The sequence below is a fragment of the Hipposideros armiger genome, unplaced genomic scaffold (assembly GCF_001890085.2).
Source record: "Hipposideros armiger isolate ML-2016 unplaced genomic scaffold, ASM189008v1 scaffold_222, whole genome shotgun sequence".
Taxonomy (NCBI): Eukaryota; Metazoa; Chordata; class Mammalia; order Chiroptera; family Hipposideridae; genus Hipposideros; species Hipposideros armiger.
In genome coordinates, this window is record NW_017731572.1 from 615564 (window position 1) to 630297 (window position 14734).

Below are 14734 nucleotides of genomic sequence, written 5' to 3' on the forward strand. Positions count from 1 at the left end.
GGGCAGTGTCACTGGCCCTCATATGTGGGATCCGAACCGGGGCCCTCTGGTGTCCCAAGCCAGTTCTTAACCATCGCACCACTCGGCCGGCCCTGAGGAGCATTTTCAAACAATCACTCTGGCTGGTGGCTAAAGAACAGATTCGAGGGACTAGAGTAGTAGTAGAGAAACGAGTAGTGAGGTGTTTCCAAGAGTTTAAGCAAGAGATATGGGTGCTTGGAACTAAAGTGGTAGAAAGAAAATGAGACATATTTGAGAAATATCCAGAGGATAGAATAAACAACAGTTTAGTCATGATTAGAAGTAGAGGTAAAAAAAAAGTGTCAAGACTTAGGGTTCCAGAGTTAATTAGTAAATCATGGCTCTCCATACTTGAAGCAAGAAATGCAGAAGTGGGCGTGGGGTGGGGGCTGGCAGGAGGATCAGCTTTAGATGCTGAGCAGGGCGCTTTTTAGTGGTATAGGCCATTGGATATACAGGTCCAGCATTCAAAACAAAGGTTTAGGACAGACTGTGAAAGTGTCACTGGCCTGGGAGTCAATGCTGACAGAGAACCTAGAGAGAGGATGCAATGAGCAAGGGGCCTGGGAAGTATGAAGAAAACAGATGAGTTTTTTAAAATCCATTTTGGACAGATTTTGCAGGGCTGAGAGAGCCCATGTTGTGGCAGCAAAGGTGATCCAAGTAAGAGGACCCCAAAGGGAAGTGAAATTCATTAGGAACAGCCCAGGGAAACTTGACTGCTGCCAAGAAATTCTCCATCCAAGGCATAAACCTTGAAGGTTTTTGGTCACATTTTAGTGTTACTTCTCTGAGAGGATCTGCCCTAGGCAGGAGCCACATTTAAGGTCAAGCAGTGAGGAAAGGCCTGGGTCTCCTTTTAATGCCTAACTCTCTCTTTCCAACACTGTCCCCAAGTCATGTCCCTTCAGGTAGAGACCATTCCATCTAAAGGTTTTCCTTGACTGCTGCAGTGTTCCACTGGTGTTTCATTTTTTAAAAATTATTTGACCACAAAAATCCTTTTTTAAAAATAGACTATATAGCAACACCCCTTTGTTATAGAGGTGTTCAAATGTTTTAATATGGTGTGGGCACAGTGACTGTCTATGAGAAGGATCTAATATGTTTCCCTAATTCATCGGTCCCAGAACCCATCCGGAGTGGGGCAATCACATATGCCTGATTTTCCAGGTTAACCAGGGAGTGTACCTGTTTGGAGAGAAGCTCTTTGCACAACTGGTAAAGGGTGATGAACTTTCTGGCTAATAACCGGGCTTCAATGAATCCTTCCGCCACCAGCATGATTTCACAGATCAACTCAAAGTCTGGAACAACCATCGCACAAGGCCTGTATACAGGAAGACAGAGGGCCAAGACAGTTTCTAAACCACACAGTTGAAGGAGAGCTTGTAAGACAAGGGAAACTGGCTGAGATCAGGGATGGAGGCATCTGTGAGTGTGAAACTTAAAACCTTAGCAATGATTTCATCTAAGGCTTTCAATTTTAAGATGAATTAATTAAGGATAAAGGAAGTGAACTCTGTTGCCCAAGATGATGGATGATAGCAGATAGGGGCAGAGTAGGGGCTACAACTCAAGTCTTGTAACTTGAGTCCAGCGTGCCCTACACAAGGCACAGATTAGTAAAGCAAGTTGTCTAAAATTGATCAGGGGCTGAGGGTGAACAACTGAGTCTTTCTTGGTATCTACACGAAACTGAGAATCTCTCTATTCCTCATCCTCAAGACATATGTCTCCTGTAAGCCTAAATACTCATGGCTCATTCTGTACTCACTTGCATACAAATATAAGTATCTAATGCTAAGAGTTAAAGCAAATACTTATTAACCTCACCTTGTCACAAAATGGCATCTATGAGAATATAGAAGAGGATTTTTGTCTATATTATATAAGGATTTACCTTGTTTTTCCCCCCCTCTGGCTCTAGAAACATTTGATTTTAAAATTACTTATTTTTAATTAGTTTATTAGGTATGTAATAGAAGCCTAAGATTGTTACATTTCTTTAACTGCAATTTCCCTACACTGATGCAAAAATTTTAAAAAAGTTTCATTCAAGTATGTTTTTCCTTTATTTTACATTGCAAAATGTAAAATAAAATGATATTACAAATTCAAAGAACAATATTCAAAATGCAAAATTATTCTGCAACATGAAATAAGGTTAGGTATGTATCCACAGAATGTAATTCAATATAGCCATGAAAAACAATGCTGTAGAAGAAAAATCATTTAATGACATGGAAAGACATTAATTAATGAAGGCAGGATACTAAACTATTTAGGGTCTGATACCAAGCTTGAAAGAAAAATATTCTGCCCAGAAAACATTGGAAAGAAGAACGTTAAATGGTTATGCTGATAGTCTTTGGATGATAGGACTGGGATGGGAGAAGCAGAGAGTCTAGAGTCAGACTACCTGGGTTTAAACTCTAGCTCTGCTATTAATTTGTTGGGTGATAGCTAATCCTAGTAACTAGTGTTACTACCCTGGGCAATTTGCTGAATCCATCTGTTTTCTCACTATACAAGAGGGATACTAATAGTATCTACCTCAAAGCGTTTTTGTGAGAATTAAATCTAAAAGTAGATGTTTGTATTTGCTGCTTTTAAAAGTATTTTTGTTTTCTTCCCCTAAATTTTCTTCTATGGATATGTCATCTTTAAATTCAGGGAAAAAAATATAAGAAACAATTTTTATCAGGGTGATAGCCCACCTCCATTATCTTCTGTAACACAAATACTTTGTATAAATAAATAGAAAGCAACACAGTATTCTATGGCACCAGCTTAGACAGCCTATTGAAATTCCAACAAGCTCTTGGCTAAAGTGGGGACCTGCCTGAAGGAGGGGATACCATGCCACTCCCATGATACAGGAATTTGCCACCAATGGAACAGGTTATACACGAGGGACTTGAGTACATGGGGACTTTCCAGTGGCCTCCTAGGCCTCCAAGTCCCCAGAGGGCAGTATGTGTCTCAGTCCAAAGATGAGGCAGCTCTGTCATAGCTCCCACCAGCCTATCTCTCTGAGGTAACAGTTCAGTAGGTGGAAAATCAGAAGCCATGAAGCATCTTTCAGTTTTCTCTTTGTTGGGCTGACTTCTGTTTTCTGAAACAAGAATGGAGATTCTAGCCCCTGCTAGGAAATGCACTTGCGTTTTCTTATCAAAATAAAGATTTTAAAACATGGCAATATTCATGGTTGGCAAAAGGTAAGATAACAGAGGCACTCATGCACTGCTACTAGGAGTGTAATTCGGCACTACTCCTTTTAAAAAGCGATTTGGCAATGTGTATCTAGAACCTTAAAAACGCTGCTCCCTGTTAACTCAGATTCCACTTCTGGGAAGCTAGCCAAAGAAAATAATCATGCATACAGAAAAAAAAAAAAAAGGACTTACATACAAAAATATGTATTATAGCATTATGCATGAATTTATGTCAAATGTTAGGAATAGTCTTAATATTTAACTATGGGGGACTAGTTAATTTCACTGTGGACCTTGCACTTGAAAGAATAAAACGCAGTCATGAAATGACATTTATTAAGAATATCTAACAGAAGAAACTACTTGTGATACCATTATGATAGAGTAGGATATGAAAAATCAAAACAATATAAAAGTGTGTGTGGACCACAAATGTACATTCCAAATGTATGACTTTCAAATATGCATATAAAGAACAGAGCGCAATTAAGCAAAAAGTCCTTTTACTGGTGATGGCATTGAAAGTGGTTTTTAAAATCTACTTTTCAGCATGTCCCAAATTTCCTCTAACATTTAGGTCATGTCGCTCCAGTGAGGAAAAGGAAAGAAGTGTCTCTTTGGGGCTGCCGCTCACCTGAAAAGGGCCTTGAGGTTCTCCGGCAGCTCCGTGCGGCCGGCATAGCCTGGGTTCATGGTGATAAAGATCCCCACAGAGGGGTTCAGGCTAATCTCCTCCCCCAGGAAGTTGAACCGCAGCTTCTTATCTCGAATTGCATCTTGAATGCTTTTTACCTGGTGAATAACAAGTCAATGGAAATAGCCTCCACTGCATTTCAGTGTCCAGCCGGTTGCCAAAGGTGGGAGCCCACACACAACACAAACACTTGTCCCAGAGCCCCTTTCCCTGGAGGACAGGCACAGCGGTGGCCAGCTGGGCTGTTTACTGGTAGGTGTGGGGTGCCTGTCTCAGAGAAATCTGGCCATGCATATCCACATTTATAACACAGGGGAGAGGTTGGGAGGGAGCAACAAACAGGTGTTTAACTCTCTCTGGGCATCAGTGCCCTGCGTTGTAACAGAGTATTAGCCCAGACCCTGTGCTGGGCATTGTTCTCAGCACTTTATGCATTAACTCATTTGACCCTTACCCTGATCAGCTGAGGGGGGCACTTTAATACCATCACCCCCATTTCTCTATGATGAAACGGAAGCACTGAGAGGTGGAGTAGTTTGCCCAGCCTCACACAGCTAGCTACCAAGTGGTGGCGTCTGTATTTGAATCAGGCAAATGGATTCTGGGGCCTGGGCTCTTAGCCACCGGGTGATGGAAAGAAGATGGGTATGTAACTCCAGAGCTTGCTCTAGGATTAAATAGAGTCACAAGGAGTTGAGCATACAGAAAATGCTTAAAAATAGCAGCTGACATGGAAATTGTTAACATGCCCTTCGTCACTGCAGCTGTGATCCCCATCTTGGTTTAACTTCTCACAGCCCCTCGCCTGTCTACGCCTCCAGAGCAGGCTGCGCTAAGCCCAGGTGGCCCCTGTATAGATGGAGTGTCCTATACGGTAAAAGGGGGTTAAGAGCCACAGCGGCAAAGGGGCCGGATTTCTGAGAGCTATCAGTGCTTTTCAACAGAGATTAGGCTTTTTCTTAAATGTGGTCTGGAGCCACATCTGAAGCTTGACCTGGTCAGATCTCTACTCTAGATTACTCTTACTAGTAGTAGGTGAGGAGGGACAGAAATAAAATTCATCCATTTATTGCCACACCTGGTGCTTTGAAAAAACTGCAAAAAAAATCAGCCACAAAAGGAACACACTTGTTCAGCCAGGCCCGGGAATGTCTCTGAGTATTTCCAGCCTCCCAGGGGTCTTGAAAGCAACACCTGAAAGATGGAGACAGACCAAGGTTTTTTGAATGAGCCCCAAGCCTGTCAGCTATGTTCACGGTGTCAGAACAGCCAAGGGTTCAGTGGAGCTTTGGTTGTAGGTAGGGTGTGTGTGTGTGTGTGTGTGTGTGTGTGTGTGTGTCAGAGAGAGAGAGAGAGAGAGAGAGAGAAGAGAAGAGAGAGACAGAGAAAGAGTGAGAGAGAGAGAGAGAGAGGAGGCAGCTGGACCATCTCATACTGGGCAGGACTCTCGCCAGTGCCTGGAAGGGCAGTGTTTCAGAACCCGTGACAGTTCTACAATTAGGATTCAGCTTCTTTCCCAAAGTGAAGCTCTAATGACTGAATGCATTTGAGCTCGCAGCAATTAGTTTGAAACTGAAACGTCTTTTCTACGTGCAGAATACCAATGCCTTTCTGGCAGAGGCTGTCTCCAGCACCCAGCACACTGGCCAAACAGATTAAGCTCTGCTGGTTCCCGAGGTGCTCACAGCTCGGCTCCGCCACAGAGCCTCTCACCACCCTGCAAGCTACATGAGTGCTAAAGGATAGATTCGCTCCTTCAGCCCCAGTCCTCCCATCTATAAAAGACACTGATGCTCACCTTGTTATGTATGTGTGGGGGGAAAGGGGGGGGTGAGCTTAATTACCATTTACACGTTGCTCTGATGCCTCTGGGTGGAGATAGAAGCAAGAGCCCAGGACCTTTTCTGCTGTTCGCTGTGACTCAGCATTCCCTCCGGCAACACCGAGGCCCAGAAACTTCACTCTCAGGGGAATGATGATGCACTGTAGGATCGGTGGCACCTGTGCTTTTGGGTCAATTCTGTAGGGGGGCTCTTGAGAGAGAGTGTGGAACAGACTCGAGGATGCAGTTAATGGTGGAGCATCAGTGCCAATGACAGGCTCTGTCACCTGGCTTCTATAGGACAGGAGGCCTCTGCTGGCATTTCCTCACTGCCTTCGCAGCAGCTGAGGTCCATGGAACAAGCCAGTACAAGGTAACAGGGTCAGGATCCAGGAGGCCCTGATCAAGTCCAGGGGCCCTCCAGGATGCAGGGGGAGAAACACGGGGACTGGAATCACGTGGATTAAACTGCGAGTCCAGCCAGGTGGAGGTGCACACACAGGTAGGCACAGGCCGATATCTAAGGCTGCTGGGTATACTCCTCACTCATGGAGGTCTGTTTCTCCACCAGAGGCTCATCATTTGTGGAGATTTTAAAGCCACAGGGAATAACAACAAAATAATAACTGACATTTACGGAGCGCTTGATATGTACCAGGTGCTGTTCTGAGTATTTTACATGAACGATCCAATGCAGTCCTCTCAACAGCTGTATCAGACGGGTGAGTCCTCATTTTATAGATGAGGAAACGGAGGCAGAAGGCAGGTAGGAAGCAGCCATGTGAGATGTTGACATGAGGGAGGCCAAGGGAAGGATATGTGGGAACTCTCTGTACTAAGTATTTTTGCAACTTTTCTCTGATTCTACAATTTGTTCACAATAAAAAGTTGGAAGAAAAAAAGAAGACATTTTCCAGATGTCTCACAGTTGGTAAGTGGGCAACCTGAGTTAAAAACCAGGCCACCTGGTGCCAAGACAAAGCACACACTTTTAGCTACTTCCCCAAACTGCCTTCCACCAGAAGGAGCAGTGATGCCAGCTCCTCATCAAGTACACAATATTTGGAGTTATTTGTTTTGCTCTGAAAATAATCAAGTTTGTTACAATTTAGAGGCTTAAGTGTCCACAAAATAAGAAAAGGTGCTTCTGCCACCATGAAAGAAAAACATAAATGGAAAGCTATGTAGAAGCTGGTATTCTCAACTGGGGGTGATTTTGAACCTGTCCTCACAAGGGGTCATTGGGCCATGTGCTGAGATAGTTTTGTTCATACAACTAGTGGGAGGTTGCTGCTGGCATCTCGTGGGTAGAGGCCAGGGATGCTGCTAAACATCCTACAATGCACAGGACAGATCCTCAAACCAGGAATTATCAGGCCCAAGACGTTCATACAGCCAAGGGTGAGAAACTGATGTGGACCAGACATTTTACCAGTGAGGAAACTGAGGCCAAGAAGATGTGACTTGCCCCTCATTCCACAGCTTGTGTCCCTGGATCCCACCAAATTCCCATGGAAATTCCTAGCCCCACCCCAGATTGACCACATCAAAAATTCTGGGGGTGGTATCTAACAAGGCTTGTTTTAACAAGCCCTCCAGGTGATTCCGATGCATGCTCAAGTTCAAGAACCACAGCAGTCCAGTCAATTCTTAGATTTCTACTCATACTCACTCCTGCACAGATGTCCCATTCATAGCTGCAGACTGACCTCCTCCCTCTCTCAGATGAGCCTGGGTTCTTCATTCCCTTCTGCCCACCTGCCCTGGAGAGAACTTGTCCCTGCAGCACACTCACCTGGACCAGCCAGGCTCCATCTTGTGGGTCTTGATGTGAAGCCAAGCTCCACAGTCCCTGAGATGTTTTCCTTACCTCACGGTGTCCCTTGCAGTTCTGGTTCTCAAAGTTTACAGAACACGAGAACCATGTGGGAAGGTCCTATCTATCTATCTATCTATCTATCTATCTATCTATCTATCTATCTATCTATCTATCTATTTTCATGTATTTATAAAACTCAATGCCCAGATCCTGCCCCAGACCAATAAGATCAGCATCTCTGGAGGTGGAGACTGCATTGTGCATTACTGTTTTTCAGATTGCCCAGAGCTTTAGCATGCAGCCAAGACTGAGGTTACTGTGCCAGAGCAGCACGTCTCCAACTTTATTGTGCATATGAATCACTGGGATCTTGTGAAAATGCAGATCCTATTTCAGCAGGTCTGGGATGGGTCTGAGAGTGCGCATTTCTAACAAGCTCCCAGGAATGCTGACACTGCTGGTCCAAAGTTTGAGTATCATGGAGCTAGATGACACTGTTAGACTGTGCACTCTCAGGATACCTGGTAGCCAGTTAAGTGTCCTTGCCACTGGAACACACTGTTCCACACCAGTTTCATGACCCACCATGGCCCCAACCAAATGGGTTCACTTTCTCTTTCCAGCCTCTATGGCCTTTAACTGCACCTCTATAATGGAACTTACTGTCTGCCTTATATTTTAGATATATAAGAGGTCGTACAATTAAATTCGCAAACTCATCCTAGAAAAAGTGCTACACACCTCATTGCTGAATATCACTACAGTCACCTTCGAAGTACTCCCCTTGGGAAGCTGTGCACTGACCCCAGCACCTAGGCCTCCCTTCAAAGCAATTTTGGAACTCTTTTTCTGGAATGGCCATCAAAGCTGTCATTGTATTACCCTTGATGTCCTGAATATCATCAAAATGTCTTCCTTTCAATATTTCCTTTATCTTCAGGTAAAGAAAGAAGTCATTGGGATTAGATCAGCTGAGTAGGGAGGATGTTCCAATACAGTTATTTGTTTAGTGGCTAGAAACCCCCTCACAGACAGTGCCATGTGAGCTGGTGCATTGTTGTGATGCAAGAGCCATGAATTGTTGACAAAAAGTTCAGGTCATTTTCGTCTAACTTTTTCATGCAGCCTTTTCAGCACTTTCAAATAGTAAACTTGGTTAACTGTTTGTCCAGTTGGTACAAATTCATAATGAATAATCCCTCTGATATCAAAAAAGTTTAGCAACAGCATTGCAACAAGTTCTCAAACTTAATTGTCAGACCTCATATATAGGTTTTAATTCTCTTTATTGCAGGCCAGCCCTGATTTCAATGATCAGTCCTATTTGCACAAGCCATGTGTGACTGTCTCACAATGGGGACTTGATTTGATATCTTAGCAAAGGTATCCTTCCCTTTAAAGACTAGAAGCTGGTGATTACGGAGGGTTCCACGCCTATATCCTCCCACCCAGGCCAGGGCCCCCCATCAAAGGCACTCACGAAGAATCAGTCATACAGCTCTCCGCAGGTGACACATTTTAAGGAGGTCACCAGCTAGCTGTGCTACATGAACCCTCTCAGCTTTTTCTCCACACCCCTCTACCTTGCCCCTTTCATTCTAGGGAAGTGGCCCATTCTGTGGTGCCCTATGGTCATTCTCTTTTCCAGCCTTTGCTCCAAAATGCCATGTGCTATTAAAATCCTGCCTGGCTCATTCCACACTTCTCTCTGCAATGGCATCTGTGCCTTCAGGAAGTGCAACCCACTCATCGCTTTTTACATCATTTTATATTTCTGTGTTTTCACCCTAGACTTTAAGCTCTTCTGTGAAGGGTGCTACATGGGAAACTCCCTTGATACTGAAACTCTAGCATTTGTTTGGCACCCTGAGTACTTGGAACCATGCTATGGTGAGCTCCCAAGTCCTCACTAACTAATCTGCTGCTTCTAGCTGCTTCCAGCCTCAGAAGAAAGGAAAGTGGCAGGGATGCCTGGCTAGAGAATGTGGAGGGGACAAGGGGCTAGAGGTACAGGGTGGTGGAGTGTGCCCTGGTGGCGCATGTCCCCAGGTCCAGATAACCCAAGGCATAGCAAGCTGATTGAGACAGTAATGGCAACATTCTGAAAAACAAGTACTGTAGTATCGTATATGTTTTAAAAATAGCCAAGAAATTGCTCTTGGAATTGCCATACTTTTTCCTAATTGGATATGCAATTCTGCTTGACCAATCTGACAGAGACATGAAAATGTTCACGTTCAAGGACACTAAAGCATACTTACTTTGGGAGAAGTTACTGGGAAGATGAGCACAGACAGGCAAGGAGCAGAGAGGAGGAAAGGCAGAGGACGGGGGAGCAAGAGACAATGTGTCACAGCTGGTGCAGCTTCTGGATGGATCTGCCAGCCTGGATTACTGTGTGAATAATTAAGTGCAATTTTCTCCTTGGATGGTACATGATTTTAAACGCTACCAGCTCAGTTTTTTCCCAGGCTGCTGTCAGACCATTTTCTTCAGTATGTCTCCTATGGGTGTGTTCCTAGACTAGAATGTGTAAGTATCATAGAATTCCAGGTTGAACTCATTTCATTTAATTCTAGAAGCAAATGGGAACTGATCTTGGAGAACCCATTATTGACCTTGTGTCAGACAGTTTCAAAATAAGGCAAATTCACAGTATCTATAATATTATCCATTAGGGAGAATGATTGTTGGGCGTTGCCTCATTGATTAGGACACTGTTAAGTTTAGTAAGACAGCCAGCTGGGCCAGCTGAGGAGTGAAGGGTGTCGAGAAGACTGGTGAGTCCAGGGTGTGAACCCTCCTTCCCTGCCTTATGTGTCTACTTCTCTTCAACCCATTAACTGCACTGTTCAGGTAATAATGACAACAATCATCATCACCACTAATATCAACACAACCATCATCATCATCATCACCATCACCATCATAGCCACCACCATCATTATTATTGTCACCATCATTATGTCTACCGTCACCTCTACCATCATCATCATCACCACCATCACCACCATCACCATCATCACCATCACCATCATAACCACCACCATCATCATTATTGCCACCATCATTATGTCTACCATCATCTCTACCATCATCATCATTATCATCACCATCACCATTATCATCATCACAGAGACTAACATGTATTGACTGCCTACTATCTGCAGGGCTTTCTTTTAAGTGCTTTACACATATTAACTGATTTAATAATTATTACAACTGCCTCAAGTATGTACAGTTATTAACCCCCTTTACAGATGTGGAACTTGAGACACAAACTTGCCTAAAGGTGGCGCAGCTAGTAAGTGGCAGAGCCAAAAGTGAACACTGGCAGTGTGGTGTCAGAGCCTACATACATAACCACTTCCCCACCTCCTTGCCTGGCTAATCTCACTCTACAATAACGTGCTTATTTTAAAATCACAATTATACGTAAACTTGCTACACAATTTCTGGAGCCCAAGACAAGCTCTATGCTGATCCTGGTCTGACTCACCACCTGCCCTTTCTCTGGGCTCCTTGGGGAGACACACTGAGAGAGTCATTTGGCACACCCCCTTCTCCCAGCTCTGAGTGCTGCACTGGGATACCACAGGTATAACTATTTATGATGAATCATCCTGGATTTAAGTGAGGGCAGTCAGAACAGTGCAACCTGGCTGATGAGAACAAGAAATGCCCTCTAAAATCTGGGGCTAGCAGGCAGAAGACAGGGTGCAGAAAATCATAAAAGCAAGATGAAAGAGGTGCACAGAAAGGTGGGTAGAAACAACAGGATAGTGGGTAAGGAATAAAAAAGATAGAGGAAGACTTCAGCTGCTAAATATCTTCAGTGGAAGAAGTAAGGAGAAAAATTCCAGGTACATTGAATAATTATGGGTTATCAACCTCGCAGCAGTGAAAAGTCTACATTTATGTCCTGATTTTCAGAACCATTCTAGGCCTAGAATTAGTACTCTAGGAAGGTTTATTTTACTTGTTTTACTCCACATCTTGTAGTCCAAAATGGGTTATATCCCAAATTCAAAAAGACCTTGCAGGGGTGCCATTTCTGGTTTTAAGTAGTTTTTTTTTTTTCTTTTTTGGTTTTGTTTGTTTGTTTGGCAAAGTGACCATGCAGAGGTGAATATAGGTAGTTAATGTGTTTTGTTTGTCTGGCTCAGGCTTTTTTTTTTTCCTTTTTGTCAATTGAATGAGTTGCCAACTTACTGAAATCTAGAAAAATTTAAAAATAAAAATATGGACATTGAGCCTCTCTTTAAAGTTTAAAAGATCTGGGAACACTGACCTCACATTCTTGGAAGGAATAGATGTGATGGTAAATGTTTAACAACTGATTTGTAGAGTTTACCAGTTTCCACAGTGGAAATACACCCCATAGTTGGTTTCAAGCTACTGACATGACAGCACTGAAATGCATACAATCAGCTCTTCTGAACCAAGCTAGTCAAGGGTTTTCAGTCCAAGACAATGTTCAGGCCAGCTATGTAATGTCCTTCCTCTACTAACTCCTAGTGAATCAAACAAACCTAAGGAAGTGGGAAACCATAAAACCACTGGGAACTGGAGAAAGTCCCATATTTTTATACCTTCCAGGAGCTTCACCAGGAAAGAGTCTGGACAAGAATCAGCGAGTGGGAGCACCAACTGGCTCAAATGCAAGAGTGGTAAGACTGACCACTTTGGGGGTGAGAGAAGTAGGGAAGTGAAAGGACCCTGTGGAGCCCCTGACCACCTATGGCTCCCAGTGGCAACTGGAGATGAGGTGGGCCATGGGGTCAACTAACAGTGTCAATCCTACCACTATTCAGCTTGTAGTTGCTTCCATACCAGCCCAGCTGGGGCAGGTAAAGCGTGCCTGGGCAAGAGGGGTGCCAGCAAGTGGGGGTATGTGGATAGAGACTGGCTCCTGACAGGGCAGGCAAGCCAGTCAGCAGGGGAGGATGCTGCCTTGGCTGCCTCCCCGCACCATGATGCCCTTCTCTCTGCAGCTACTCCCCCAACCCCTTTTGCTGCTCTTTCCTTCAACCCGACACACTTGCCTAAGAAAAATGTCAGCTACGCTAAGCTTTTTCCTTGTTCTTTATCTGGATCTGAAAAAATTAAACAGAAGTCCCATAGGGACCAAAGAGTCCATTTTTCTTTTTCCATACTGCATACATATTGTTTTAGAAATAAAAGCTAATGACAAGAGGAAAATTAAAGCATTTTTAACAGTACAGTATGTGGGCACAAACTAGAAGCAGCAGACATGCAATTGTCCCTAAACTTCACCACAGCGTTTATCGTTATATGGTACCCTGACATTTGCTTTATTGAGGTAGGAGCGGGTGGGGAGCCTGAAAGCACAAGCTTCCCCTAGTGGGAAATGGGGGGACTCGGCTTACAGGTAGGAGCACGGGAACAGGTGCTGGTAAAGGATATGCTTCTCGTGGTGATTGGGGGGCCTTTAGGGGAGGTTGGTGGACTCCCATTCAGGCCTTCGCAGCTGTAGTCAGGACCCCATGAGAGAGCTCTGAGACTTGACTGTAGCCGCTGATTCTTCTACTACCCAGCCCCTCCTTAAAACCCTCTGCCAAGTAGAGGGGTAATTTCCCTTTCAGAAATCTCCAGGGGTTCCCTGTTTCCCACTGAAGGAGGCATGATGCATATCACGGCATCTGCCTGCCTCTCGAGCCTTCCTTTCTTCTCTAGCATTTTATCTCCTGTCCACCAGCTCTGTGCCCAGACCTGCACCCAGTCAGCATGGGTGGGGAGCTGGGTTCAAATCTAACAAACGCACACAGATTATATATAATATGGGGCATAACAGTGGCTTGTAGGACTATTGTGGGGCTTTTAGAGATGATGTAAGATACAAGGTATAAGAAATGATAATGAGAAGTATCTGGTACAGAATAGACTTTCAACAAAGGTTTTTTCACTTTTCCATCCCCCACTTTTTTGCTGTTCCCACTGTCTTTGGGAGCCTTACCCAAATTTAAATCTTCTCCATCCTTTTAAGGCCTGTCTTCAAGATAAGCTATCTAGCAGTCTTATCCCATACTCTGAGTCAGAATTCAAATCACTTCTAGAACACTAAAGAGTGCTCATGTCTGTCTCAAGAACTCAAGTTGTGCAGTTAGGAGTCATGCCCTATTCAACTTGGGACCCTTCCTTTAGTCTTGAGTACAAAGTAAATAAGCACTTCTGGATGACTTGAAAGGCAAGTGGCATGTTGACATAAAATCTGACCCAAAAATGACTTCCTTCATTCAACAACATTCACACTATAATCCTCACTTTCTATATAATAAGTGAACTGGCTGAGAGAGGTGGAGCAACTTGCCCAGAGTCTCAGTTAGGAAATGGCAGAGCTGAATTTTAAGCCCCAGTCTGACAATTCCCAAAGCCTATGCCCTTTCCAAGCAGCTGGGCTCTGCCACTTTGCTTGATGCTTTCCTCACCCCTATGAAACGGGTGAGAAGGCTGTTCTTTATTCCCCTTTTACAGAGGAGAAAATGGAGTCCCATGGCCAGTAATGAACCCACGTTGGTAGGGACCTGCAGCATATCCATATTCTGCACTCAGGCCTGATTTTAGAGGATGGAGGAAGGGGCATGAAATGCCAGGTTGGAGGGAGACAGGGAAGGAGATGAAGACAGGCTGAAAACAAGAGGATATAACAGACTTCCACAGTGCTTGGCATGAAGACCACAGGGCTCACACCAACTTCTGGCCCCCATACCTGTACTGCCACCACTGACAGGACCTCCACAGAGATTCGATTAAACTCATCAAAACAGCCCCAGGCACCAGTCTGAGCAAGGCCTTTGTAGATGTTGCCGCAAGACTGAAATAAAATGTACAAAGATTAAATTACTATCAGTATCGGGCTTATCAATACACACCTAAGTCATTTTCCATTCTCTTTATTATAGGTACTTCCAGACTTCTAAAGACCACTGATTAGAAACTTGTATTAAAATTTCAAGAACAATTAAATTTTTGATGGCTATGGGTGCCAACATAAGTCACAGGATCAAACAGAACCTTTTCAAGACACTTAGAACAAAATCCCTTCAAAATGTCATAAGGCTTGCATTACTGTTGATTCTGTAGCTTTCAAAATCCCAGGAAATGAATAAAATATTACTTTTCTTGTACCATACTGACAA

At 44.0% G+C, this 14734-nt stretch overlaps 1 protein-coding gene across 1 annotated transcript in view; it reads right to left on the bottom strand.

Annotated features, from left to right (window-relative positions):
* The window catches only part of DNAH9 (dynein axonemal heavy chain 9), a 340094-nt gene that overhangs the window by 204184 nt on the left and 121176 nt on the right, over nt 1-14734 (bottom strand). Inside the window, exons 28-30 of the mRNA XM_019654458.1 lie at nt 14305-14409; nt 3874-4031; nt 1213-1351 (exon numbers count right to left, since the gene is read on the bottom strand). Of these exons, the coding sequence (XP_019510003.1) occupies nt 1213-1351; nt 3874-4031; nt 14305-14409 (402 nt within the window). The remainder of the gene's footprint in view (nt 1-1212; nt 1352-3873; nt 4032-14304; nt 14410-14734) is intronic.